Source organism: Trichomonas vaginalis, chromosome III, assembly GCF_026262505.1.
Source record: "Trichomonas vaginalis G3 chromosome III, whole genome shotgun sequence".
NCBI classification, from domain to species: domain Eukaryota; phylum Parabasalia; order Trichomonadida; family Trichomonadidae; genus Trichomonas; species Trichomonas vaginalis.
In genome coordinates this window covers 26,667,825-26,695,761 of record NC_067205.1, presented here as the reverse complement: position 1 = coordinate 26,695,761, position 27,937 = coordinate 26,667,825, and the positions used below count along the sequence as shown (strand labels likewise).

At 31.6% G+C, this 27,937-nt stretch overlaps 12 protein-coding genes and 1 pseudogene across 13 annotated transcripts, besides 3 other annotated features; 5 read left to right on the top strand and 8 right to left on the bottom strand.

The window, feature by feature from the left end:
- Positions 1-11,586: part of a mobile genetic element that runs on past the window's edge.
- Positions 498-1,436, top strand: TVAGG3_0770010 (organellar and viral DNA polymerase type B; the record flags this gene model as incomplete). Its single annotated transcript, XM_001299230.1, has 1 exon — positions 498-1,436. The coding sequence occupies one exon, from the start codon at positions 498-500 to the stop codon at positions 1,434-1,436; it is 939 nt and encodes a 312-aa protein (XP_001299231.1).
- Positions 2,527-3,138, top strand: TVAGG3_0770000 (organellar and viral DNA polymerase type B; the record flags this gene model as incomplete). The annotated part of the gene is made up of 1 exon (XM_051245943.1): positions 2,527-3,138. The coding sequence occupies one exon, from the start codon at positions 2,527-2,529 to the stop codon at positions 3,136-3,138; it is 612 nt and encodes a 203-aa protein (XP_051092530.1).
- On the top strand, positions 3,227-4,120 carry TVAGG3_0769990 (KilA, N-terminal/APSES-type HTH, DNA-binding family; the record flags this gene model as incomplete). The annotated part of the gene is made up of 1 exon (XM_051245942.1): positions 3,227-4,120. The coding sequence occupies one exon, from the start codon at positions 3,227-3,229 to the stop codon at positions 4,118-4,120; it is 894 nt and encodes a 297-aa protein (XP_051092529.1).
- TVAGG3_0769980 (protein of unknown function, DUF4106 family) lies at positions 4,136-4,831 on the bottom strand (the record flags this gene model as incomplete). Its single annotated transcript, XM_051245941.1, has 1 exon — positions 4,136-4,831. One exon carries the CDS (start codon positions 4,829-4,831, stop codon positions 4,136-4,138), a length of 696 nt encoding a protein of 231 aa, XP_051092528.1.
- Positions 5,047-5,499, top strand: TVAGG3_0769970 (uncharacterized protein; the record flags this gene model as incomplete). The annotated part of the gene is made up of 1 exon (XM_001316366.2): positions 5,047-5,499. One exon carries the CDS (start codon positions 5,047-5,049, stop codon positions 5,497-5,499), a length of 453 nt encoding a protein of 150 aa, XP_001316401.2.
- On the bottom strand, positions 5,516-5,905 carry TVAGG3_0769960 (protein of unknown function, DUF4108 family; the record flags this gene model as incomplete). Its single annotated transcript, XM_051245940.1, has 1 exon — positions 5,516-5,905. The coding sequence occupies one exon, from the start codon at positions 5,903-5,905 to the stop codon at positions 5,516-5,518; it is 390 nt and encodes a 129-aa protein (XP_051092527.1).
- Positions 6,337-7,200, bottom strand: TVAGG3_0769950 (annotated as a pseudogene). The gene has a single exon. A coding segment is annotated over exon 1 (864 nt).
- On the bottom strand, positions 9,722-10,517 carry TVAGG3_0769940 (uncharacterized protein; the record flags this gene model as incomplete). The annotated part of the gene is made up of 1 exon (XM_051245939.1): positions 9,722-10,517. A coding segment is annotated over one exon (796 nt), but the record flags the coding sequence as incomplete, so codon positions are not given.
- On the bottom strand, positions 10,666-10,983 carry TVAGG3_0769930 (protein of unknown function, DUF4106 family; the record flags this gene model as incomplete). Its single annotated transcript, XM_051245938.1, has 1 exon — positions 10,666-10,983. The coding sequence occupies one exon, from the start codon at positions 10,981-10,983 to the stop codon at positions 10,666-10,668; it is 318 nt and encodes a 105-aa protein (XP_051092525.1).
- A 2,558-nt stretch (positions 11,587-14,144) lies between the features above and the next one.
- Positions 14,145-14,849: a mobile genetic element.
- A 122-nt stretch (positions 14,850-14,971) lies between these two features.
- On the bottom strand, positions 14,972-15,718 carry TVAGG3_0769900 (RNA polymerase II transcription regulator recruiting protein; the record flags this gene model as incomplete). Its single annotated transcript, XM_001330821.1, has 1 exon — positions 15,105-15,659. The coding sequence occupies one exon, from the start codon at positions 15,657-15,659 to the stop codon at positions 15,105-15,107; it is 555 nt and encodes a 184-aa protein (XP_001330857.1).
- Positions 15,719-19,967: 4,249 nt separating this feature from the next.
- TVAGG3_0769890 (oxidoreductase protein) lies at positions 19,968-20,979 on the top strand (the record flags this gene model as incomplete). The annotated part of the gene is made up of 1 exon (XM_001330820.1): positions 19,974-20,900. The coding sequence occupies one exon, from the start codon at positions 19,974-19,976 to the stop codon at positions 20,898-20,900; it is 927 nt and encodes a 308-aa protein (XP_001330856.1).
- Positions 20,980-21,410: 431 nt separating this feature from the next.
- Positions 21,411-22,396, bottom strand: TVAGG3_0769880 (protein serine/threonine kinase protein; the record flags this gene model as incomplete). The annotated part of the gene is made up of 1 exon (XM_001330819.1): positions 21,432-22,226. The coding sequence occupies one exon, from the start codon at positions 22,224-22,226 to the stop codon at positions 21,432-21,434; it is 795 nt and encodes a 264-aa protein (XP_001330855.1).
- A 1,933-nt stretch (positions 22,397-24,329) lies between these two features.
- TVAGG3_0769870 (uncharacterized protein) lies at positions 24,330-24,545 on the bottom strand (the record flags this gene model as incomplete). The annotated part of the gene is made up of 1 exon (XM_001330516.1): positions 24,330-24,545. One exon carries the CDS (start codon positions 24,543-24,545, stop codon positions 24,330-24,332), a length of 216 nt encoding a protein of 71 aa, XP_001330551.1.
- A 1,134-nt stretch (positions 24,546-25,679) lies between these two features.
- Positions 25,680-27,937: part of a mobile genetic element that runs on past the window's edge.

The window sequence follows — 27,937 nt, the reverse complement described above, 5'->3', positions numbered from 1 at the left end:
ACTTCTTCGTATATGTTTTGTCAAACATGAACGTATATGTTTTGTCAAAACTTCTTCGTACATGTTTTGTCAAGACTTCTTCGTAAATGATTTGTCAAGACTTCTTCGTAAATGATTTGTCAAACATGAACGTATATGTTTTGTCAAGACTTCTTCGTATATGTTTTGTCAAGACTTCTTCATCGTAATGAGCGTAAATCAGACAAAAATAATGTTTAGGGTAGAAGGTTAGATCTAACCTGTTTTCTAACCTCATTTCTAACCTCTTGAATTTTCATGAATTTTATATATTAATGTTTTCGTTATGCCACTTTGTGCCGTCAGTCAGTCAGTCAGTTTAGGAAATTTACACCAAAAAATATATTTTAGGTGAAGAGGTTAGATCTAACCTGTTTTCTACCCTCATTTCTACCCTCTTGAATTTTCATGAATTTTCCCGAAATAAAAAATAAAGTTAGTTTTATTTTATTTATTTTTTTTATTTTGTATGTAAAGATATGATTTCAACAATCGGCACAACAACAATTCAAACAACAGCACCAAACTCGCTAGTCATGAATCCAACATCTATGTTGGTAGAGATGAAAAGCTTTATTCCTTCTTCATATACTTTTGAAACAAAAATCCAGAAGATAAAGCAAGAACTTTTAACAAGTAATTTAGACTGTAGTGTGAAAGATGAAGAAAATGAAGAATATCTTTATGAAATGCAGGACATTATTGACCATTTGCCTAAACTACCTGAAATCCAACAACAAAAACTCACTATTCCCGAATTTGACGAAATTGAAGTCAAACCAACTGACTCAGTAGAAATAAAGAAGTTCATACGAAAGGTAAATTATGAATTCCTTGGTTTTCATTGCAACCATAAAGTTATGGACAAAGATTGCGACATGGTATATAAGAATGTTTCTGACATATATAAATCTGAAGAATTTAAGACCTACGACAACTTTGTTTCGTTAGTTGCAGAATGTGTATGGCAGATAAGAGATGAAGATAGAAGAGGTAAAGTATGGAATGAACAGATAAAACCAGCAGCTTTTGAGTTAAAGAAAACCATTGACGCCTTAGTTGTTTTAGCAGGTAAGGTTTCAGAATATAACGCAAAAATGAACCCGCAATGTTCTAAATGTAAAGCAGCAATGAGGAAATATAACTACTCCGTCAAAGAGATAGAACGTATGCGAAACGACTATGCAGACTTAAAGAAAGAAGCAGAGAAGCCGGTAGAAAATAAAATGGACATGTTAGAATTTCTGAACAAAAACTATCCAACTGCTGACGATTTCCTTCTATCTGACGTCAAGATGAAGTATAAAGAAACTTTCGGTATCGTTAAAACTTTTGACATACTAAAAGAAGAAATAGAAGCTACAAAACTGTTTAAAGTCTCACGAATTCATAACGTTTACCATGTAAAACGCTTGTGAAAAAAACAGGTGAGAAAACGGGTGAGAAAACAGGTTAGATCTAACCTTCTACCCTAAACATTATTTTTGTCTGATTTACGCTCATTACGAAGAAGTCTTGACAAAACATTTACGAAGAAGTCTTGACAAAACATTTACGAAGAAGTCTTGACAAAACATGTACGATGAAATCATGAAAATTCATGAGGTGAGAAAAGAGGTTAGAAAACAGGTTAGATCTAACCTTCTACCCTAAACATTATTTTTGTCTGATTTACGCTCATTACGAAGAAGTCTTGACAAAACATTTACGTTCATGTTTGACAAAACATTTACGAAGAAGTCTTGACAAAACATGTACGATGAAATCATGAAAATTCATGAGGTGAGAAAAGAGGTTAGAAAACAGGTTAGATCTAACCTTCTACCCTAAACATTATTTTTGTCTGATTTACGCTCATTACGAAGAAGTCTTGACAAAACATTTACGAAGAAGTCTTGACAAAACATTTACGAAGAAGTCTTGACAAAACATTTACGAAGAAGTCTTGACAAAACATTTACGAAGAAGTTTCGACAAAACATGAGGTTAGAAAACAGGTGAGAAAACAGGTTAGATCTAACCTTCTACCCGACATTCTCGTCAAATACAAAAAAATGAAGAATAAATAAAATAAAACTAACTTTATTTTTTCTATCTTAAGGAAATTCATGAAAATTCAAGAGGTGAGAAAACAGGTGAGAAAACAGGTGAGATCTCACCACTTCACCTAAACATTATTTTTGTCTGATTTACGCTCATTACGAAGAAGTCTTGACAAAACATGTACGAAGAAGTCTTGACAAAACATGTACGATGAAATCATGAAAATTCATGAGGTGAGAAAAGAGGTTAGAAAACAGGTTAGATCTAACCTTCTACCCTAAACATTATTTTTGCTGAATTCAGCAACAAAATTCTGAGTAAAATAATTTTTAGGGCATATGCTTGCTTCCCTCGGAAAACCGAGAGAAGAGATTCCGTATGAAATTCATGAATTTCCTTAAGATAGAAAAAATAAAGTTAGTTTTATTTTTATTTATTTTTTTTATTTTGTATGTAAAGACAGAAATGTCAAACAATGAGTTTGAAACAGTTAGAAAGATAGACAATGACACCAAATTGGTTAGAATAGGTGATTTAAACGTAAGATACTCAAAGAAATACAACAAATATTCTTTGTCAGACATTTTATCTCCATCTGGAAAGAGACCGAAGGACTGGGTTAGAATTGCTTCTACTCAGAAAATTTTGACAAGAAATCCTGAGCTTATAATATCGGTAAGATTCTATGGAACTACAGCATATCTCATTGACAAAAGTCTTATACCAATAGTTTTGTTATGGTTAGACCCAGTTGTTGGATATAACTTCATAACATATGGTTCATTCGATACGGAACGTTGCAGTGAAGGCTTACTTTACATCGTTCAGAAACCGAAGGACTTCAATACAAAAAGATATAAGATAGGAAGGACATATAATATAACTCTAAGATATGACAGTACAGTCAATAGAGTCAAGGTTGTGTTTGTTAATGATATGAGAGCTGCAGAAACAGAACTACTTGAAAAGTTTGAGAAAATGTATGGTGCTCCCACGAAAGGTAAAGAAACGTTTGAAGTAGATGAGATAGATAAAGCTATAAAATTATTTGACGAAGTTGCTGAAAAATACATGTAAAGCGTTTATTTTTGGTCTTTTGTGAAAGATAGAAAATAACGCTAATTTTATTTTTATTTATTTTTTTATTTTGTATGTAAAGACAGATATGTCAACAACAGAGAACACAACAACAGTTATAGTCCATGAAGCTATAAGTGAAGAATATGAGTGGGTTCAGTTTAACAAACAACTCCGTCTCATTCGTTCGGTCAAAGACGATATGTACCAAATGCAAAGTATTTTGACAGCATGTTTTGCTCCAGATACTAAGAAACCACAAGACTGGTTTAGGAACCAAAGCACACAAGAACTTTTGAGCGAAGTACAGCGAGACATACTTTTTTCTGAAAACAGTGAAGAACAGCGAGTAAGTAAAAAACCTCAGTCGCCAAAACTCTATGAAAACAGTGAAGAACAGCGAGTAAGTAAAAAACCTCAGTCGCCAAAACTCTATGAAAATCGTGAAAAATTGCCAAACGGTTTGAGAGGATATTATGTACATAGACTTCTTGTAAATGCTGTTGCAATGTGGGCTTCGCCTCGTTATGCTTGGTATATTTACAGACTTCTTGACGAAATTCATAGACAAGAACGTGAAGAGATGGAAAACAAGCTTGAAGCAAAAGACAAAAGCATTCAGAAAAGAATACCACGTTCGGTACCAAAAGGAAAGGAAAAGAACTATAAGTATATGATTTATACTGAAGAGATGGAAAATGAAGAAGATAAAGATATGGTTATGTTGCATTTAGTCAGAAGAAACAACAAAAGCTTTTACGACCTTGCTAAGATTTACAAATCTGACAGAAATTGGTTCTATCGCGAAAACTTACCGATTTCAATGACACCGAATGAAGATGTGAAACAAATAGTTCAAGATACGTTACCTCAAACACACTATGATATGAAAGGTTGTACAATACTTACCTTCAAAGAAGACTTACCGCTACTGAAAGAAAAAATAACAGAGTATTTTGACAACTTCAAACAAGTAGGGTAAATGCACTCTTTATTTTTACGCTTGACTTTTTACAATTTGAACTTTGTTTGCGTAGATATGAATTCTGAAAGAAGTATGAGGGTCTTGTATGACTTTATACTTCTCCCAGAGTTCATATCTGTCAAACTTACCTGCCATGGACTCTTTCATAAGTTCCATGAAATCGTCTTCGGACAATCCGGGGAAAAGTATAATGTCAGTAAGTATTCTTTTAACATCCTTACTTAAACTCTTTGCTGTCTGTACACAAATGACAACTGAGATGTTAAAGTGTCTGAGCTTCTTAAGAATTCGACACATATCTTGTTCTCTGTTCTTTAACAAAGGATGAGAAGCAAAGTCATCTAAAATAAGAAGACATCTATGAGGGTAAGTCTTCCAATCGTAAGATTGCAATTTCTTCGAAATGTATTCTATCTCTTTCTGTTTGTTTCTGAAGTGTTTCTTCTCTAATATTCTCTGCATTTCCTCATTTGGGTCTTTAAACTTCGAATTTATATACTCATTTATAGCATTATACTTCAAAACTCTTCTTTGGTACTTCTTTATCCAATCTAACAACTCAGTATCCTTTATACATACTAACTTAGACTTCTTTATAATATCTTTGAACGAATTGACGGTTTGGTCAAATTGACCAGAAGTACTACAAATAACAACTAACTCATAGAATGGGTTCTTCTCATCTAGTTCTTGTTGTTGTGCAGCCATTTTAAGATAAGTGAAAGTCTTACCCGACCCAGGTGGTGCAATTAGACCTGTTATACCATTCTGAGCAAATAAGAACTTGTCATGTATAGGCTTTATCTGAGCATTTTCTAACTTCCTCTTGTTCTTGTTTAAAACATTCTCAAATTTCTTGTCAATGTCAGCAAACTTTTTTTCTAACATATTTTTAGAAAAATTAAAATTTTTATCTTTAGAAAATGTCTAGCGATTTCGCTATCTATATTCGAGACAAACTTTTTGACAGCAAAACATCTGTCGACCATAAAATCTTACATAGTGTAAACAAGAAAGGTGAATTTGTTCTAAAGTTCTGTTTCTGGGAATATGACAAGAACCATAAAACATTAAGCAGAGCAGTCTTAAAATTTGTCAATGACAGACTTGTTGACAGAGATGACACCGATTGGAAAGATGAAGTCCAACAAAAGTTCTTAGAATGCAAAGAAGACACATGCGCTGTTCTTGAAGATGAAATAGAAAACAGAATAGATGAGCTATTAAAGGACAAAGAACTTTTACATAAATATAGTTGCGCCAAATTTGACATAACTCCACCAGAAAAGAAGAAGAAAGAAAAGAAAGAAAAGAAAGTAGAAGAAGAGAAGAAAGAACCAGAGCCAGTTCCAGAGAAAAAGAAATTTGACATGTAAAAATAAAATTTTATTTTTAGAACATTTCTGGGTCAATGTCAATGTTCTCTTCCTCTTTAGGAGTAAACACTGGCTTAGACTCTAAAATCTTTTTACCCAATTTACCTTGAACTTCTACAACTTTAGACTCATAATATTCATAGTCGTCTGCTTTCTTTGGTTCATAAGGTATAACAAGTTTGTATGCTTTGCCTTCTTTAAGGTTTGAGAACCTTCTGTCAAAACTTTCTTTGACTGTTAACAAACCTTCTATGTCTAAGTCTTCAAAAGTTGCACCATTTTTAGTCACAATAGCAAACTTAACTGGTTCGATGTTCCAAACTTTGCTGAATGAAGACTTTTCAAAATGGTAGAAGTAAACATTCAAATATGTGAATGGGTCTAGTTCTTCTTTAAGTCCTGACATGTACTTGTTTACTGAGATGAATTTTGCCATCTTTTTCTATCGGATAAAAAAATATTTTTTTAAAAAAATTTACTCAGAAAAATTTTTCTTTGTATATACACCATTCTGAACATCTAAAAGACTTTTGACATTTGCCAAGAATGTTCGTTTAGAAGCTGTCATATAACCATATTCTTGACAATATTGTTTATACGAATCGTACAATGACCTTTCATCTAATGACACAAAGTCAGTTTCATCTATGAACAGTTCATATACACTCTTGTTTGCTTTAACAATGTTTGTCTCTCTTCGGTATGTGAATTTGTCTTGGATTGAACTTAGAAATATCTAATGTCATGAAATATGAGAACAAGTGGTTGTAAAAAGTCAGATGTCAAAGTTTCTGCTAAGTCGTCAAAATATTCTGTATCTTGCATATGAGCTCTGACGTTCTGACAACTACATATCTTCTGTCAGAACTTTCTAACTTCATCGGAACAGCATTGTTTGAAACCATAATGAAGTTTGCAAACATTTTCACAAACTCTTTGGTCTTTATACTTTCTTTCAACAACTCCAACTTTGTCTGTTATAAGACTCTTCAAAGCATCTGAGTTCAAACTTTTGTTGTATCTATACTTTGAAGTTCATTGCAAACTATAAGTTTCATATTCTCTATTGAGGAGTTAAACTTGCCACAGATGTTTTCTAAGTTTGTCATATTAGGGTTCGAATAACCTTCTAATAGTTGCATAAGATATCTGTAAAGAAAGTATTCTTACCTGTTCCTTGTTTTCCAATTATAATGAGAGCAGTTTCATTTTTAGCACTTGGATGTTGTAAGATATTTGCAAACCAACATAAGATATACTCATAAACCTTTTCGTTTCCATTGCATATAATTTCTTTGACATGTCTAACCAAGCTTCTATAATATTTCTTTCCATTCTACTTGTTCGTATTTATATCCAGTGAAGATAGAATAGAAGTTTGGAGAAGGTGTATAGAACTTTATACCTCGAACTGAAAATCTTCAAGTTTTGACAATAAGATATCCAAGCATCTAACATCTTCATGCCAACTTGTACGACTTTTATTTTCTTAAGTTTCTGTCTACATTCTTGTTCAGACACTATTGTTGCTCTTGGTTTGTTAAAGACAACATCCCATTCTTTCATGACATAACATTCGGGCAGAGTCAACATAAATGACTAAACGTTTCAAATTCTCGACTGCTTTGTTATAGTCTCTAAATGGACACATATTTCTGAATGCTTGGAAGTCATAAAAATCTGAACATCTATTCTGTACATTTTTATAAAATAAAAAAAATATTATTTTTTTATTCTTGACTTTGTTGTTGCATTTTTGTTCTTGAGCTATTTGTTGTTGAAGTTGTTCTTGTAAACAATACTTTCACCAGTTGCATCTTCCAATTCGAAACTTTCTGCCGTCATTGACAAATACATAGGACATAAAAGTTTTACAGAACAAAGTTTGCGTCAACTAATGTCAACGTTATACTTGCCAAAGTGTTTGAGTTCACTAAGGTTGAAAATTCTGCATTCGAATGAACAATAGGCAAACCAGCAGAGAAAGTATTGTTTATACGCATAAGTATCTTTTGGTCATAATAGTTTCTGTCGACATTCGAATAACACTTTGAACCTAAGTTTGAAACAATATATAAGATTGGTGTGCTTAATGTCAATGGAATAGACATTCCTTGTATGACCCTTTTCCTGTTATAGGAAACTGTTGGTAGTAAAAACCAGATATAAGTTTTGTATTATAGCTCATATCGTTTATAGTAACTCAGTCGGACATCCAAACATAATGAAACCTGCTCTAGTTGCAGCACATGTTACACCCGTCCTAAAGTATTAAAAAGTCAACAAAACCTGTTGGTGATATCTGAGTAAGTATCCTTCAAAGGAGTATTTTTTACCATTCACAACAATAAAGTCTTCTGGTGTCAAAAGAGCAAAACAGGCTTTAGTCGTCATTGTGTTTAAGGTTAGTTTACAATATCGTCCTTGAGGACTTTGTAAGTTTGTTTTATAGAATTATATGACTCAGGGTTTTTAGTCGTAATAGTATAAACCATTATGTCTTCTGCCATTTACTTAGCAAATAAATTTTAATGAAATGTTGTGGTCGTCAAATATTTTTATAACGTCTGGGAAACTATATTTTAAGTTCAACGTTTCACCTCCTTTCATAACGTATATCTTGTCAATGACATTATATGAAACACCACAGCAACTAATGTCGGGTTCTATTTCTTTGATGTTTATATCGTCTGCCTCTTCAAAAGTTTCAATAGTTCTTTCAAAACTTCATGAGGTGCAATGAATATGAGTTCACTTTTACAGGGTTGTGTTCGACCAAGTTTAACATTATACTTAAAGCTTGACAAATCTTCTCCTGAGTTGAAGTTTGTCTTTCAGTTGTTGGTAGTCGTTTCGAATATCTGCAACAGAACTTAAGTCTCTGCTAACTTCAGGATATGTTGGTTCTTTTACAGAACAATTGTATACCATCTTCGTCTTCGTATGGTTTCCCCACTTCAAATCTCTGTCTTTGACATTGACAATAACACTTTGACTGTTTGTTTGAGTTGGTGAATTTAACTTCACATCTGCCACCGCCATTAAACCTTTTGAAACACTTACGCTTCTATTTTCGAAATGACATTTTTACTTAGAATAAAAAGATGGACGTATTCGGATATCTCTTCGAATTGAAGCAAAACAAGGTTATACTCGCAAACAATACAAATACATTGACAGAATAGTTCTTTACACAAACAATGGTAAATGTTATAGAATAGCAATATTTGCTGAACCAAAATATTTTCATAAAGCAAAGAAAGTTGTATAACCGAGATGGTGAAGAAGTTGACGTTGACAAAAATATAATTCAAAACTGACCGATATTACTAAAGGAAAGTTTATAATACAATATTATGTCAAAACTGGCGTACTGTCAATATTTGACGGAGAGAAGTCAGTTCAAGAACAACTTACTGACCTGCTGCCAAAATCTGCTCGATGGAAGCTGTCGTTATGCCAATCTGAGGAGCCCAGCAGGTTTCATCGAACGAATCTTCAAAGAGCATCTTCCGTGAAAAGTGCTATTGGTTTTGTAAACTTCTTTGCTTTCAATTCATCTGGACCGTCTCTGTCACCAGTATATTTATTTGAACTGTACCAACAGTTGAAATACCACCCATAAAGTCTTCTGAGTCAGCAAATGGAATGCCAAGCCAAAAGTTTGAACGGTCTCCATTTGTATATTGAGTTTTTTGACTTCCTGTATGAGTCCATACTTTCACATATGGCATAATAGAACTTTGCATTTCAGGGTTAATAGTTGTTGTGAAGTTGTTGTTAAAGTTCATAGCATCTAATGTCAAGTTGTATGACCTCATATCCTCAACTGTAGAATATTCTTCTCTTGGATAATATTTGCCATCTATGTTTATATGATATTTAATACCAGGGTTGTAGAAACAAGAATAGTCATTTATAGTTCGTCTGAACAGTACAAACATAGTATCTGCATGTTTCATTGCAGTTGTTAAAGCAATATCTGTTCTTGCACCTGGGTCAGCACTTTGGTTTCCAACTTCACCTGCAAAGTCTTTGACAGATATTTGGTGTATAGGGAACATAAGTGGAACTGCAATATATTTGGCAGCTAAAGCATTTGAAATATCTGGGTCCAACATATAAACGGCAAGTCTGCTTTCTATTCTCTTGCATTCAAATTTTTCGCATGTAAACTTAACTGGGTCCCAAGCAGTTCCAGCAGCATTGAAATAATAGTTTACTTCAGTGTTGAGGTTTGAGAAACCAAAGTCTAAGTCAACTTTGTCTTTGCAAAAGTCGGCGAATGACGTTTTATTTGTTCCCGTTACGTCTGTAAGAGTGAATGGGTCTTGTGTTGGTGCAATGACTAAGTTATTTTTGCTTGGAGTAAGTTCAATAGAAATTTTTCCTGCCCAGTTTGGCAAGTATCTTAAAAACCTGAAGATGAGGAAAGATGACAAAGGAACTCTAAGTTTCAGTTTTACTTTAGTGGCAGCATTTCCATCTGAACCAGAAAGGTTAACATAAACTCCTGGAACGTTAGGGTCAAGTCTTCTTATTTTCTCAATAGTTGCATACTGGTCTGTTTGTTCTCTAGCTTGTGGTTGTACTGAGTTTCTCAAAGCGAACCATTCATAGTTTGCCCATGTTACTGTTTGAACTAAGTCAGAGTTAGAATATATCTTATATCCCATGAAAACTTCTGGAGCATATTGGTATCCGACATAGAAAATTCCATTGCAACCTTTCTTGTCAGACAACTTGGCAGAAGGTTTTATTTCAATGTCTTGTTCCACGTATAAGAATGAGTTGTCAATAGAAATAATGTGAAACCTGTCGCAAGCAATATCTACTGTTGTTGAAGAACCTTCTCCAAACTCACCTACGTTTCCATAAGAAACAGCAGTTGTATATTCGTAAGTTCCAGGAACTATTTCTGACCTTCTAATGGCATTGTCGCATTCGTTATACCATTCGGAAACATTTCCGTTCATGGCATCCAAAACTGTTGGCGTTATATTCTGAGCGGCGTACATTTCATATGGGTAAAAATATAGAATAGTTGGATTTATATGTCATAATTGTTTCGTACCAAGCTTTACTTTCTTCCTGACTGAGTTTTTAACTCTTCTTTTTCCTTCATTGCCACTACTTTCACTAGATGAAGTTACTTCTTCACTACTTTCACTTTGTTCTACTCTTCTTCTTTGGTGTCGCTTTTGGTAACTTGCCCTCTGCTTCAAGTTGTTGCATCTTTGCCTCATGTTCACCTAGTATGTTGTAAATTTCCCATGTCCTTTTTGCCTTTGGGCTCTGGTCGCCCATCTCAGGTAACCTATATCCTAGAAAGATTTTGTCATAGTTTGTATTTGAGTCTTCGCGTATTGTTTGCATGACTCTTTCCTGAGTTTCCGGTTCAAGCTCTTCAAACAGAGCTTGTCCATATGGAATATGCTCGTTTCCAAATATATGTTTTTGTAGCCATTCTGGTTTTCTTTCCATGTAACCAATAATATCTTTTGTGAATGGGAAAGCTTTTACCCAATGTTCCAGTCTTGCGTCATTTATTTCTGTAGTTGGTTTTATTTTGTCAAGGAACATGTTTTTCAATACTAACATTTCATTTGGTACTGTCCATTTGAGTTTTCTTAAATATTCATCCTTTCTCGGTTCATTGTCTGCAAAGTAAGTTTTTATGACATTTTGCAAACTTTCGTTTGCAAGGTCATGTACAATAGGTTCTCTTCCTTCTCTCTCCCTAACTTTCTTTCTAAACTCTTCACCAAATATACCATCTCTATGGTTCTGTGTAGTTCTTTGAGATAAATGTTCTAGAACGTCAGTTGTTATATTTCCATCAGCCATGTTCATTTCATACTGGTCCAAAATATCTGCATGTTTCATATCTTTCAATGGCATTAAAGCCGCGCTGAAAATACCAGCTATATCTGGTTCACCATTCACTTCCATTGCGTCTACAACTTCTTGGAATTGTGGTTGTAAGTTTATGAACCACCTATCCGGATTAGCTTTATGACCCCATCTCATTGTAGTTCCATAGTCTGCAGAAGCAAAAGTAGGTTTGTTTCCATATTGGTTAGGTTCTGAATGAACTTTAAACAATGTTTCATTTCTATATGTTTTGTTGAAATTTAACCTTTTATTTTCACCGAGTTCAGCCACAGATTGAACGTTATATGGTCGTAAGTAAAAAGGGTTATTGTATTTGCGTACATTATCTTTCAGTTCTTCCATTCTATGCTGAATATTTTCATCTGATGTTGGAGTCTTTTGTATGTCGGCGAACATTTTTCGATATTCTTCTACTATGTCAGCCGAATTTTTCTTAGACTCTTGGAAAGATTCCATATTCTCCGCATACTCTTGTTGAGGGTCAAGATTTTTCGGCTGTTCCAAATCTTCATCTAGTTCTGTGAAGTTAGTTTCCAAAGGAGGGACTTGTTCGTTTCCTTCAGGCTCTTCTAGCTGTTGTTGCTGAACTATTTCTTCCATGTCTGGTTGTATCTGAACTTCTTCCTGTGGAGTTTCTTGTACCTCATCTGCTGGCATTTCATATATTCCGAGACCGTTTTTAACAAGTTCCCTATTTAAGTCATCCGCATTCATAAGCCTTTCTTCTTTCGTTCCGTCTCTATTTTTTACGCGTTTCATGAAGAGAGTTGAATCATCATTTATCTCTGACATCAAATATCTCGGAGTAAATTCAGTCATGTCATTTGGATGATATGCTATTAAATCATATCCCTTAGCGAGCTTGTATTTTCCAGGTTTGAAATTATATCCCATTTGGTGCTGAACCATAAAGCTAAATAGGTTCGGGTCAGTATTTCCTTCCTTGAACTTTCTAATAGCTTCTTTATATCTGTCACTAAAGTCAAGAGTATCTGGGTAATCATATTCTTCCTTAAGCATTTTTAAGAATTCTTGGTTTCCTTGTTCTCTACTTCTTTTATGTCCTTGCTCTGTTTGTGCTGGTTGTTGTGCTGGTTGTGGAGGTGGTTGTTGTGCTGGATTTTGAATTGTTGGTTGTTGTGCTGGTTGTGGAGGTGGTTGTTGTGCTGGTTGTTGTTGTGGTGCTGGATTTTGAACTGTTGGTTGTTGTGTTGGTTTTGGTGCATGCCTGTGTCTGTGTCCATGTGACGATGTAAATGTTTTAGGTAGTCCTGGTGCAGGTGCTTCTCTTGGAGGGTTTGGTGGTATATAAGTTCCACTAGCTAGTATATAAGTTCCACCAGCTGGCACATATGTTCCATCTGCAGCATAATGTCCTACCTGACTTTTCGTTTTTAAGAAAGCATTTACTAGGTCTGTTTTGGTCTGTTGTAACTCTTTTTCTTGACTTTCCACAACAGTTGCTCTAACGGCGTCATAGGCACTTTGAACTGCCTGTCTAGTTGCTGCATCTGTTATTTTCGTCATATTTTGTGCTACTTCTTTTAACTCTTTGTCGAAACCTTCAGACTTCAGTTTCTTTCCAGATGAGAAGTCGTTCACTAGTTTCACCTTACTATGAAGAGCTTCGAAGGCATTCTTAAAGTCGGCATTCATTAAAGCTTCATTTGAACTGTCTTCATCCGCTTGTATTTTTGTCCTTATTGACCCTATAAGTTGGGCTGCTTTAGCGTTGGCTTGGGCATCTAACCAGTCATTATTAGCTTTTATATATTCTGCGCTTTTCATTGCCTTTTGCATGGCTGCGTCGTTATTTTTACTTTCTTGTGCTAAGTTTTCATACTGTACGGTTTGGTTTTGCAACTGTAAAAGTTTTTCTGCCTTTACATTTGCTTCAACTTCTTTTTTATACTCATCGCTATCCATATATGTCTTCAGGGCTTTTTGTTTTATCTCTTCATCTTTCAGTACTTTATATTGAGTAGTATGGTTTTTCAAATTTATAACATCTTGTTCCATTTTTGCTACTTCTGCTGCTTTTTCTGACACTTTTTTCGCATATTCCTCTGTACTTAGTTCTTTCAGTTGTTCTTCTTTCTTCTTTTTCTCTACGTTTAACTCATTGAGTTTCTTTGTGTGTCTGTCATATTCTAGTTTCTTTTCGTTTTCACTTATTTGTTTCTGTATGTCTATGTTTGACTTTTTGACATCTGTTATTTGATTTTTGAGTGAACTCAAATTCATTTGACTTTGAGGGTTATAAGCTGTTCCGTCTGCAGCTCCACCATAGCCTGCCATTTTCGCTAAAAGTGCCGCTCTTAAACCTCCACTCTGTGCACCAATAACTCGGTTTAAAAGCATAGGGTTGCTTGACATTTGTTGCAACATAGTGGGGTCATTCATCATTTGTTGTTGCAACTGTTGTTGTGGTGTCAGTTTTACTATTGGATGTTTCAATGCTCTCTTCCTCTTACGTATATTCTTACGTAGCTTACGTGGCATTTTAAGTGAAGTAAAAAACGGTTTTTGTAGTTTAAAACAAGCGGCTGTCACTTTTTTGTTTGCATATCTCTTATATAGTGAAAAACGGTTTTGTCACTTTTAAAAAACGGAGTTGTCTGTCACTTTTTAAAAACGGTTTTGGTTTTGTCACCGGCTGGTCGGCTGGGTTCGGTCCTCCTCTTGGGTCTTGGGCAAAATTCTTAGGGCTAGAAGGGGCGCAGCCCCTGGAAGCCCCTCATACCTGACCTGAATCTCAAGTTAAAAATAAAAAATTTCTACATTTTTATCAAATTTAGATTTTTTTTTCAAATCATGCGAATTGATTGAATAATTGCATATTTTATCCCATGCATCTAGAAGTATGTGTAATATTTTTGCTTTCATCAAGAAATTGTCGAATTTGATCTTAATTTTTTTTGAAAAATATACTTTTAGAAAAAGAAATAGTGATTGAATAGCTGCTCATGCTGTAAAAGGCTTATTTTTACATGTAAAAAAATTGTTATTTTTCGAGCAAGTCGAGGCTTTTTTACCATCTTATTTTTGAAAAATTTACGAAAAATTATATCTGAAAAAACGCTTCATTTTGATATCTTACAATGATAAAATACCAATGTTGCTGGGATATAATAGCTACACCTGGACATCTACTACATTAATGCGTATGACAGGTAAAGTTGATTTCAAAAGTATAGCCTGGAAAGATTACAATAAATCAACGATAATTCAAAAAAATTTCTTATAAGTTAACATAATAAAAATTTAATTTTTATATTGCTTGTATTATACTTAAGTATATAATATATTTAAATCTTAGAATGAAAATTCGGGACGCCCTAGCTATTCAATTTTCCCTTAGGACGCCCATAAACCTCTCAAAAATGTGATGTAAATATCACAATTTTGAGAAATTTACACTAGGACGCCTTAGGACGCCAACCCCCTTTTTTACCGAAATAATATCTCATTCTTCATACGATTTCTTTTAACCTTGCTCCTTTTGAACTAGGCATAAAATGTATTATATTTGGCTGTTTTAGAAAAATATCGAATTTTTGAAAAACAATAAAAATAATTTTTTTATCTTTTTGACTCTGTAACGGCAATAACGCAAAATTTGAGATGAAAACATAAAAATGAGTATTTAAGAAATAGAAAGGCCACTCTTTAGTAATATAAACAATTTTATGATTATCCCTTTGATATTATTATAAAAATGCAATGGGTTCTACAAATTGATCAAAGATATCATCATATCGATCCTCAAAATTTAACATTGACAGAATAGAATCAATATTATTTTGGATCTTAGAATCAACTTCAGAAGAAGTTAAACTTTTATCATCATCTTCCTGCCTTTCCCATTTTGATTTTTTGAATCTTCTCTCATATTTTATATCTTTATGAGATATTCCATGATATCTCTTCAAAGCTTTTATCCATCGATTTTTAACACTTTTACCATTTCTTCCAGGTAAATGTTGGGCTATCATCACCCATCTAGGGCCGTATTCTCTATATTTTTCAATAATAATTTCATCCTCCTCATGAGTCCAGTTCTTCGATGATATTTCACAATATAAATATGTATTGTATCTATCTCTGCATTGAGCTCCAGTCCTTCCAGGCAAATGTTTTGCAACTTGAGACCAAGGCGAAAGCTTCTGAACTTCTACAAGCTCTTTGATAATGGCATCTTCCTCTGGTGTGAAGCGCTTACTCTTGGTGTTGCAAATTGCTTGCTCGTTAGAAACAGATTCCATTGTTGAAAATGATAAAAGTCATTTCAATTTTGAATATTATGTGGACGCATTGAAAAAAGTATACTTAATTGCATGCAGTAATAATAAATAAAAAGTTATGAATTTTAAACCTTGTCAATTATAATTTACAATTTGGGACTCTATCAAAAATATTTTAGTTTAAAATGATTGATTAAAGATTGGTTAATGTTTTTAAATTAAAAAAATAAATTGAATGAATCCAATCGATCACCGGTAGATAAAATTTGGATTATCGACATATGAGTTATAAATATATTTGTAAGCATTTATCAAATAATTATAAACACGTTGAATGAATTTAATTGAATTTTTGAAAATTTGCTATTATTTTAAAGTAAAATATAAGAAAATAGAATAATAAAATTTGGGAAAATTTTTTCAGGAATGATTTTTGAGGGGACAAGGAAATTTGTAAGTGAATTTTGAGGTTAATTTACAAACTTTTGTTAGCATCGTTTTAGAGAAGTCATAAATTTAATAGAAGAAAAATTATAAATGTATTTTTTATTGAACATTTTGCGAATTCAAATTTTTTTGATTGTCAAAAAATCATTTGCGGATTCCAAGTCATATAAGAATATGTTTTAAGCAATACAATTAACTATAAAATTATGATAATTATTTCATTGTTAAGCACGTTAAGAATTTGAATACTTCTAATATATCTTAAAAATTCAATGAGAAACGTTATTTGAAATATTACAATTTGACGGATATTCGCGATCTATTCAAAAACTATTCAAAGGTTACTTTCTTTATTTTTTTGCAACTCCAAAAACTGATCCAAAACAGCAAAATATTATGACCCATTAGATATTAGTTCAAAATATTGATAAATTTTTCAAAAATGCATAAACAATTATTTATTGCCTAAATTATTTTCAATATTAGTGCGAAAATATCATATGAAATCGAATATATGTAGAATGCTAACTAAATGACCATTAAATTAATGTTGAAAAATATTTTTTTATTTGATTTATTAATTTTAAGATTTATATGATATTGATAGCTGCAAATCAAATCATACAGCTAGCTTCCTTACAAATTTCTACACTATAACTTTCAATTGTTATCTTCAGATGGGATAATCAGATATTGTTTCACTACAATAAAAATTGCCATTCTAACTCTTGATAATAAGCACATTTTAAATAAATGACTATTTATACTAGAATTAAAGTTTAAATCTAGTTTTATATTGGTGTTCATTGAAATGATTTTTTAATTGTTTTGAATATTAATTATCATAATAAATTATATTGTATTACAAATAAATTTTAATAGCAATAATAAATTTTGTATCTGACATTGAAATTTTGAATTAAATTCAATTGTAATGAATATTTTTGAAAAGATAACGTTCTGAGTAAAATTCCTTATTTTTCCATTTTGATTATTCATAAATAAAACTAAAGAATGCATCAATATTTATTATTTGGTAATAGATAATAGATAATAGATAATTTATTAGAAATTTGCATAATTCATAAACTTTTTGGGATACATTTGAAAACCAAAATGAAAGAAGTCCAACAGTGATATGATATAACAGTATTTCTTCACAAATAAACTATAAGAATTTTTGTGTTTATTTCAAAGGATGCAATTCAATTGAATCAAAGTTCCTTAATTTGGATCATAGTTTTGATCGTGATTCAGTCATTATATGATTCATTTCTACCTCCTATATATGATATAAACAATAATTGCAATTAAATGGATGAAAAAATGCTCTCAGAAAATTGGGTAAATATTGGAACACAGAATAGATAGAGTATATTTAACTGCATGATCTCAATGGTTTAAATGTGACAGGATTTTTATATAATGTTATAACTCCAATGCGTTACGTCAGCCTTCAAAAATTCCTTATTGTCATTATCAGAAACTATCAATTTCTAAAAGATAAAACTCATATTTGCCACCTCGTGTCCTAACATAACATGAAAAACCTCTCAACTGAGGCCTTTATAAATTTAAACCTCATCAATCACAAAAAATGAATTGAGAACGATAGTGATTAATTGGTCGGACTTTTGACTTGCCTGATTAAAACTCAATACGATTGCCAGTTTATGGGATTCATGCTGTTTTAATGCTTTTACCTTATTAAATCACATAATTATTTATATTTTTTCATTATAAAAGTTAAGAATTCAAAATCAATACCAATTTCTAGGGAGTTATGTAAATAATAAATATTAAATTGGAAAATAATTCCTCTATTATAATTTGTGAAATACCATATCTTTTTTAAGAGATTTTCATCAAGCAATTTCACAGTGGTTCACACCTGTAAAAAGTCTGGATATTAACAACAAAGATATGAGTAGTGTTGCTGTTTTATAATTATCACGCGCATTTCAGAATAATTTAATTAATATCAAGATTAGTAGAAATTTTAAAAAAGTGAACGCATGCACTTTTCTTCATATAATCAGAATCATTTGTTTCAAATTATTCTTAAAAATGGAATTTAAGGTTAAAAGTGTCGGTTTATTTGAAATTAAGAAATTAGAATGAAATTATAATAATATGATTTCAAAATTTTTTATTAAATGGTTTGAAATAATAAATCAAAAATCTTTCATTTTTTGGTCCGACTAAATATAAATTGAAGAGGACAGAATTTTATTCAAAATTTGAATACTAATAGAAAAAAAATTGAAAAGAAAAAAATTTGAACTACTACAGTGTATTTTAATAGCTTTAATATGATTTTTAATTGTTAAAAGTAATTAATATATATCTTCAATATTTATAATGCCAGCATCAAAATTTTCATCAGATAAAGAACATTCATCTCCGCTAAATCCTAAAGAGTCTAAATTCTCTTGATACGAAATTTCGCATAAAGCTGTATTTTCAACAGTATTACTTGTAGACAACAGAGTAGGTTTCGGGATTTCGAAAATTTTTATTTTTTCCATTTGTCTGTATTAAATGGTTCTTTTCCTCGTATTCTTTCCTTTTTAATTTGAGTTTTTCATTCAATTCTTGTTCTGAATTGGCGGAAAATAATAATGTGATAATACCTCTTCCCTCGCATGAATATACTTCAAAGTGCTTGCGATCAATGCTATGTATGATCCGCGGAAAGATTGGCCGCTGTTTACCCATTATTAAGAATGAAGCAAATACTGATAAAAGTAAAATTTTCAAACCGTCGAATTGGCAGAATATTTTCATAAATAAAATATTTACCAACATATATTGTACAACAAGAAAAAGGTATTTTTTATTGAATTTTCATTTTCTTTTATTTACACAAAAAATTGATAAGTATGTCTCCTTGCTATTTAATTTCATTGTGTCTGAGTTTATTTCAATGTGGTATTAGTACTAAGCTTATTTATAGATTAGTTCTTTCAGAAGGACGGCATTTTTGCCACCTTCGAGGAGTTGTCCTCAAATCATAATCGGCATATGTGGAAAAAAAAATTAAGATATGATTTTTATTTATAAAGCGTATGCGTAGTATTTTTGGAGGAAAAAAAATTCAAAGGAAATTTTTGAATATTTTTCTGAGGTCAATAAATTATCGCATTGACTTTTAATGTATAGATGTATTCAAGTTTTGTGTTGTAAAATTCACATTCAGTTTAGCTTGGGCTTAATATGTGTTAAACAAAAAGAAAATAACTTTTTTAAATAAATTTTAAATCAAATCCTTCAAATATATTTAAAAATATTTGAAAAGCATTGCAATATGCTTAATATTTCTAAGGTTTGTTGTGTGCATGGTTTATTTTTCAGGAAGAGTTTGGATTAAAGAGTTAAAATTGGATTTGAAATGAAATTCGAATATTGCTGGATTTGGTAAAATTTCATTCTTCTTACTAATATTTAACGAAATTCAATATGGGATATCATTTTTCAATACAATTATAATATTATATAATAAAAAAGAAAGTTTACTAGTCCAATTGATCGGTTGTCATTAAATAGTATCTTTTGCAAAGTTCCACTTTTAGGTTATTTAAGTTTATTTTTAGTGGAATTTTTTTTTGAATGTAGAGATCCAAACAAAAGGAGAAAACCCTTTTTTTAGATCGTAAAAGTTGTATTTTTGCCCATACGCACTATTAATATGCTTCATATTCTGAACAAAATGATCGAAATTTGGTCGATATTTTTGTTGTCTGTGAAATCCCCCTTTCTGTTATGCAATTATGATTGTTTCTGTGAAGAGATCTCTAATGTAATTTTGAACATTATCATCATCTCGAGGGTGGTGAATTTTTAAAAATGAAGTGAGGTAAAATTTATATAAAATTGACATCCGATACGATGAATCGAATTCCAACTATTGGCCTTGGAACATGGAAATCTCCAAGATCTGAAGATCTTGTTAATGCTATTACTTATGCCATCAAAGAAGCTGGCTATGTTCATATAGATTGCGCCTTGTGTTATGAAAATGAGGATATTGTTGGACAAGCACTTCAGCAATGCTGGGACAGCGGCATAAAACGCGAAAACATTTGGATTACATCCAAATTATGGAACACACATCATCGCCTTGAGATTGTTGAAGAAGCATGCAGAAAAACACTTAAAGATTTACGTCTTGATTACCTTGATCTCTACTTAATGCATTATCCGTTTGCATTCCAGAACACTGGAATTGGCGGTAGCCTTAATCCTTTAGATGAAAAAGGAAATACAATTTTTGATGACGGAGTCTCCTTAATTGATACATGGAAAGCAATGGAGAAGCTTGTAGAGAAAGGTTTAGTAAAGAGAATTGGCGTTTCAAACTGGACAATCAATCAGCTCGAAAGATTGAAATATTCCGACGCAAAAACAACACCCTACACAAACCAAGTTGAATTCAACTTATACATGCAACAAGGTCCACTCAGAGAATACATGCATAAAGAAGGAATTATCGTTACAGGTTATTCTACTCTTGGTACACCAGACTGGGCTAAACCTGATGAGCCAGTTGTCCTTAAAGATGAAGAATTAAATAAGATTGCTGCTGAGACAGGTAAATCAGTTGGTGAGGTTGAATTAAAGTTCCTTCTTACTATTGAACCTGGAGCTTCTTTACTTGCAAAGAGTGTTACTCCAGAGAGAATTTACAAGAATAATCATTTGGACTTTGAGTTAACAAAAGACCAAATCCAAAGGCTTCGCAATCGTGAAAGATTCTATCGCTATGTTGATCCAAGGAAGACTTGGAAGCGCGATGGAAATGGTGATGGATGGTAAATTGATTTATATTATTTTCTAAACAGTTATTATTGCGTTCAAATGTTTTTATCTTTTTAATTTGAAGAGTAAATGTTTTCATTGATGTGGAATTATGAAGTATCATATGGATTTTAATCCGGAATTAATCATTATCCATTCGTTTATCCATAAATTATTGCTGAATATATTGATTTAAATGTGAAAAATTGAAAATCTCTTAGAATAGCATTTAAGGTTTGATCCTCATAGCTATATTATGTCATATGGGTCTATTCAAAACTTTCTATTACTCACAATAAATCACTAACAATAATTTTAAACATATCTTCAATAAAAATAGAACAATGTATATGCAATTTTGATAAAATATGCCAAAAAATTAACTGTCATTCAAAATAGGATAAATCAATAATCAATTGATAAGATTTTTCAAGATTTTGTTTGAAATCTTGAAAATATCATTATTCATGAGATGTGATACCTGATTTATTACAGGTATTGATAATTAAAAAGAATAATAATGGAAATTAAACAATAAAATAAAATTTACTAACAAACAGGGATTAAATGGGAATCATCAAGATGATCCATTGAGGTAGAAAGTTTAATTCTAGAGTTATTCAAGCATCTGAATTGAAGAGATCCGAACGAACGTTGAGATTTGATACATGGTTTAACAATGTTTTTAGAGAACCGTGCGCATTTGTAGAAAAGTGAACAACAACCGCCAGACGATTTACCATTTTCCTTGAAATATGGCATTTGGAGAATTTCGTCTGCGGTAGGTCTTTTTTCTGGATCTCTGTCAAGGCATTTAGAAATAACGGCAAGCAAGTTCTTATTCTGAACTTTATCAGTAGCGAAAAGTCCAATGCTTATGCATTGCTTTAATTTTTCGATATCTGGAGCATTAAATGGATAAGTTTGTGTAGCTAAGAAGTAAAGTGTTACTCCTAATGACCAGATATCAGACTTCATTGGAGTGTATTTCTTGCAATATACTTCTGGAGCCATAAATAATTTTGTTCCTTTAGCCATTTTGCATGAACAAGAAGATCCATTAAAAGAAGCAAGTCCAAAATCACCAATTTTTACTCTTCCGTACGTATCGATAAAGAAGTTCGCTGGTTTGATATCGCAGTGAGCGATGTTTTTATCATGAACTGATTTGATAGCTAAAACTGCATCATGCGCATATCTGTAAATGTCTTCTTCATATAGTTTTCCACCAGCAGAGAAGACTTTGTAGAGATCTGTTGGGCAATATTCCATAACCATGTAAATGAAGTCATTGTAACGGTATATCTGATATAATCTGACTATCCTAGGATCGTCAATCCTCATCAAGCAGTCTAATTCTGCGCCAGGATATCTAAAGTAAATGATGGTAATATTTTAAGACATATTCTCTGGGGTTAACATAATTACAATGACCCACTTGTCACATTTGTGCACGTTGAAGGATAGTGTTTATTGCTGTAGTACAATTAAAATTTACATAAATTATCATCAAATAAATTCTTTGAATACTTAGAATTGAAATTTGAAATAAACTTTTTACAGTAGAGTCTTTACACTACTTGAGGATAAATGAAACTATTATATGATATATTAACACTTTCTAAATGATCAATGAAATAACGGGCAGTTATGAATAATGAAAAAAATAATCGTCTTTCGACGAAAAATGAAAATAATCGTCAAAATCACGACGATAGAGGGTGAGATTCCCAAATATTGGTTTTTACAAGGAATGAATATATCCTCAGATCAGAACTCATCTAGGATGAGGTATTTATTAAGTTTGTTCATAGATGTATTTCTTATATAAAATCATAATTATGAGATATATGTGATAGATCTATTATTGTTTGGAATCTTACAAAACTCATTCTATAAGTTGTATTTATATATCAGAAAATCCAATAATATAGTAAGATATCTATTTTTCAAATAAATTTCATTAAGAAGAAGTGTAAATAGAATGCGAGCATCATAATCTTAAACTACATATAAAAGATAAATATATTGTTATGAAAAAAAGGTTGAAAAATGAAATCAAAAATATAAATAAATTTTTATTCATAAAAAGTAAAGAAAGTATAAGGAGGATATTTCTTCCCCATGGTGACGACATATGTCATTGATGTAAGTATGTTTTCGACTAAATTCATAATCAAAATTTGTGTAAGTCACATTTTTTAAAGTAAGTGATTGTGGAAATGATTCTCCAGTATAAGCTGAGTATTAAATTGCTTGAGATTTAGAATAATTTTAAATCAAATATAAGTAGTATATGTGAAAGGGTTTAGTGACTTTTTTTGTTACATCTATATATAGACGATGCATTAAAATATATTTATTTATAAATCATTAAAAAAATTAACATTAATTTTAAAATAATTTATTTTTTTATCTTTTATAAAAGAAGCTATATATAGATGATGTCAGATATTCCGCGATTAATTAAACATTGTTTAAATCCTGAATGGGTTAAACTTCAATTTAAAAATGAAGATTGTGAATTATTAAATGAATATGAAAGCCAAAATAAGCTAATGAGGTATAAATATAATGATAAAGAATATTTAATTTCATGGAATCAATGGAGTCATAATCAAAGACCTCATAAACGAGAAGAAGAAATTGAAAATAATGAAATGGAAAATAAAAAAATAAACTTTTAAAATTCATGTCTCAGAATCAACATAGAACTTTAAAAAATTAATGATTATTTGAATTTATGAAATCAATAATTTGATTTATTCGCTCTTCAATAATTTCTATTCTTTTTGTTAAATCATCAATTTTCATTAATGAGGTGATTCTTGATTGAGGAATAGATTTCAAACTAACCACCCCCTTTATTTTTGAAATTTTGAATCCATGACCCTCTGGGTCTTGGACTCTGTCCTCAACTTTAAACATTTTATTCAATTTACATGTTGTCAATTCTTCAAATAATTTTTTATTATTAGCATAATAGTCATTAAATTCATCAACAAATGAAAAAATTTTTATTTCAGTAATTGGTTTAACAACGTTTATTTTTTGTTGAACATTTTCACTTTCATTTATTTCTTCCTCCTCTGTTTCATTTATTTTTAAAATTGGTTTCATTTATCATTAAATAAAAAATTAGAATATAAGTGATGAAATATATTTTTTAATTAATATTAAATCAGAAATGGCGGCAGGATTCTTTAAAAAATTATGGGATGGAATTAAGAAAGCTGCAGTTGGGTTTATAAAAAGGTTATTAAACCTGTTGCTAACTTTTTGGCACCAGTAGCGAAAACGGCAGGAACTATCATAGGTGGAGTATTAGGTACTAAAGCAGGTAATCCGGCGATGGGAGCACAAGCAGGTAACGCAATTGGTGGAATTGCTGAAGGAATACTTAATAAAATAGGGGGTAAATAGTGGAAAAATAAATAAATATTATTTTTATCTTAGTATTGGTTGTAGTCTTTGATAAACTTTTTCTCCTTTATTTAAAATTTCTCTTATTGGGGCAGCTTTTGGTGTTATTGATTCAGCAACATCACTAATTGCTTCTTTATTCTTAAATATCCAATTTGCTCCTTTCTTCACTGTTTCCCAAACTTTATGCGCTCCTCTTTTTACTTTATCCCACAGTTTCTTAAAGAATCCTGCAGCCATAGTTGATTATTTCATTAAAATTAAAAATTCATTTTCATCTTTTAATTTTGATTTTTTATTTAATAATAAATGACGACTAACTATTTAGTGCCAAACACAAAACCGATTAATGGAAATGTATTTCATTCATTCGAAAAGATAAATGAAATATTTGCAAAGAATGACGGTAGAAGATATTATAGAGAACTTGAAAGTTCATGCTATGACTCTGATGCTCCATATTTTGATGATAAACAAACTCATTTAAGAATTACAAATCCGGCTCATGATGTGAACCAATTAGGTGACACATATATTAAACGCAAAGTTAAAGCAACTCTAGTTTCAAATAAAGCTTTCACATGTGATGCCGCTTTTAAATGCATGCGTTTATTCGTTGGTTACAAATCATCAAATCAAAGCTTTAAACAATTAGAAGTAGAAACCGAAAGAGGTGATGCCGGTTATCTTCAGATGGATTGCGCCCGTGAATCTTTCGCATTTGCAACATATAAACCAAAATCAGAAAGGAAAGTTAAAAAGTTTGTTCATTCGTTATATAATAATGTTCAAAAATATGATAACTCAGTATGTGGTAAATATATTGACCCTTCAGAAGTTTTCAAGAAAGCAAATGAAGAAGTTGATGTCACTTTTGATATGATTATTCCGGTAAATGATTTGTTAGCATTTCAGGCGTTCGATGATTATCCTAAATCATTTGGTGAAATCATTCTTAAATATTATGTTTTCAGGGATACTTTAGTATTTTGTCAGGTTGACCCGTTAAGAGTTGCTGATTTACAAAATTACGTTTATGAAAAGATAACTGATGAAAATTATGAAAAGATTATGAATCATGTTTATAAATATGATCGCAAATTCCAACAAATCGGACTTCCTACCAAATTAATTACAAGCTTAGCCGCTACATCTGCTGACGCAACAGTTGAAGACGTTATTATTCATGCACAAAGATGGAAGTTTTAGAGGATAAATGTATTACACCAGGATACGGTTTAATTGAAGAATCAGTTAAAGCAATTACCACGTTTATTCAGTAAGGAAGATCCATTCATGATTCCAGCTCAACATATTGACGTTCGTTCACTAAATGGAGGTTGCATCACTCCTGAAGGTATTAGCTCAGATTTCTCATACGCTCTTCATAATGTTACAGATGTTGTGTTAACATTTCCGAAGAATGCAATGCAAAGAACAGTTTTAGAAAATCCAATGCTTCGAGGTCTTCAGGTCACTATAGATTCCAGAAACTTCCCCGATCAAGCGATGACCACAGTGGGCGACATATTCTTTACACGTATGCTTCAAGCTTCTGATTTAGATGGAGTGAATGAATGCACGGAAGAATACGAGGACTCATTAACTAGACCACTGAATGATGATAATGGCACGCCATTAGCTAGAACATGGAAAGACCAAACTTCATTCTTATGCACTATTCCAGTTCAACGTGATGGAGCGGGTATATTCTTTGATGGATTAGAAACTTTCAACTCACAAGTTACAGTACAAGTGAAAGCTTATCCAATCATTCAGGGTGAAAATGACACTTACTGTTCAAAGGTGACAAATCCTCCTCAGGTTTGGTTTACTAGGACTACATATTGGACATGGACACCGGATGAAGGTTTGAAATATCATCCAACAGGTACACCACCGCAGTATAGAAGTTCATATGATGAAATATTGATGAATAGAAATGTTTAAAATTATAAATTTATTTTTGATTAAATGGATTTAAATTCATCCACCCCTTATGAAGAATTAGCAGGAGTATATAATACATACGTAGATGATATGATTAATGAAGCATTGAGTGATAATAGAAATGCTCTATCTAAGGAAAAATTAATGAAAATTCCATATTCTGAATGTTACTTAAATTCAATCACTGCAGCAATTGGTAAACAAAATAAAGGTAAAACATTAACGATATTAAAACAAATTATCATTATTGCTAACACTTCCCCCCATTCACATGTGTTAATTTATATCAACCGTTCAGGTTCACCTTCAGATGATACATTTGAATCTTTAAAGCATTTAATCAAAATTCCAATTATTTATTTATCACAAGAAGAAGCAGAAGATTATTTAAAAAACTTTTTAATGTATAAAGAATTATATAAGACAATCAAGAAGCAAGGAATAGAGGATAAAATTATTGATAAACAACGAGATGAATTATTTGAAACACTTTCTATTTCAAATTTTGATAGAGAATTTTTGCATTCACTCATTTTTCTAGATGATGCAGTGAAATCAAAACTAATAACAAATGAGAAATTATATTTTAATCAGTTATTAACTCAATGTCGACACATTCAGTGTTCATTCTTCATGGCTGTTCAATATTTCAAAGCATTAAGCACAAACATTAAATCAAATCTATCAACCCTTTTCATTTTCAGTGGTTTTAGTCGTCAACAGTTGAACGTTATGCTTTATCAAGTGAATTTACCAATGAGCATTAATGAACTTTACACACAATATCAACAATTAGGAGAACATGGAAAAATAATAGTTGATTTAAATAAAGGTTCCATTAAATTCGAATAACTTTTTATAATTAATTTTTATTTTTTATTTATAATTAAACATGACAGAAATAGCAAATCTTCTACAGGTTCCATTAAAACAAGGAACAAACAAAAAGGGTGCATATAATAGAACTATGAAAGTTCCAGACGGAATGAAAGAATTAGTCCACATTGTTGCCGGTCTTCAAAAGATGTTAAACAAATGAGAAACGTTTTAACATTACCAGAAGCTCAAGCATATGCCAAACGTCATGGACCAAATTGGGAAGCACACGAAGCAGACATTACGGGTCCAAATGGAAAACCTGATGGAATAAATGAAGTTTTCGTTACTGATGGTCAAGGAAATATTAAAGTCATAAATGGGTATAAATTAACAATGACGGATTATCCTAAACGTAAAGCATATAATGAATTATCCATGCAATTTGATGAAAATGGAAAAGCTGTTAAACAATACATTGGAGAAGGTGAAAATGGTCCAATTAATTCATACCGTCATAATCCATATTCTTACTTCAATGAAGAATTAAATGCTATTGAAGAGGGACCGGATGGATTACCACGATATTCTAACCAGTTTGATGGTCAATATGCAAATTTGAGATCTGAAATTCCAGCTAAGAAATTCTTTAAAGTTGCTTTATTCGATCCAGTTTTCGCAAATGTTAAAGATGAACTTAAACAGCAATTCCAACCAATTATAGTAGCAAGAATCGCATCAGGTGCTTTATCTCAAGCATTCAAAGATTTAATTAAGAAACCATTATATCAGCAACGAGGTTTAACTTATGATTTAGTTAAGGAATCAGATAAAAGAAAATTTGAGAAATCAAATGATTATAAGAA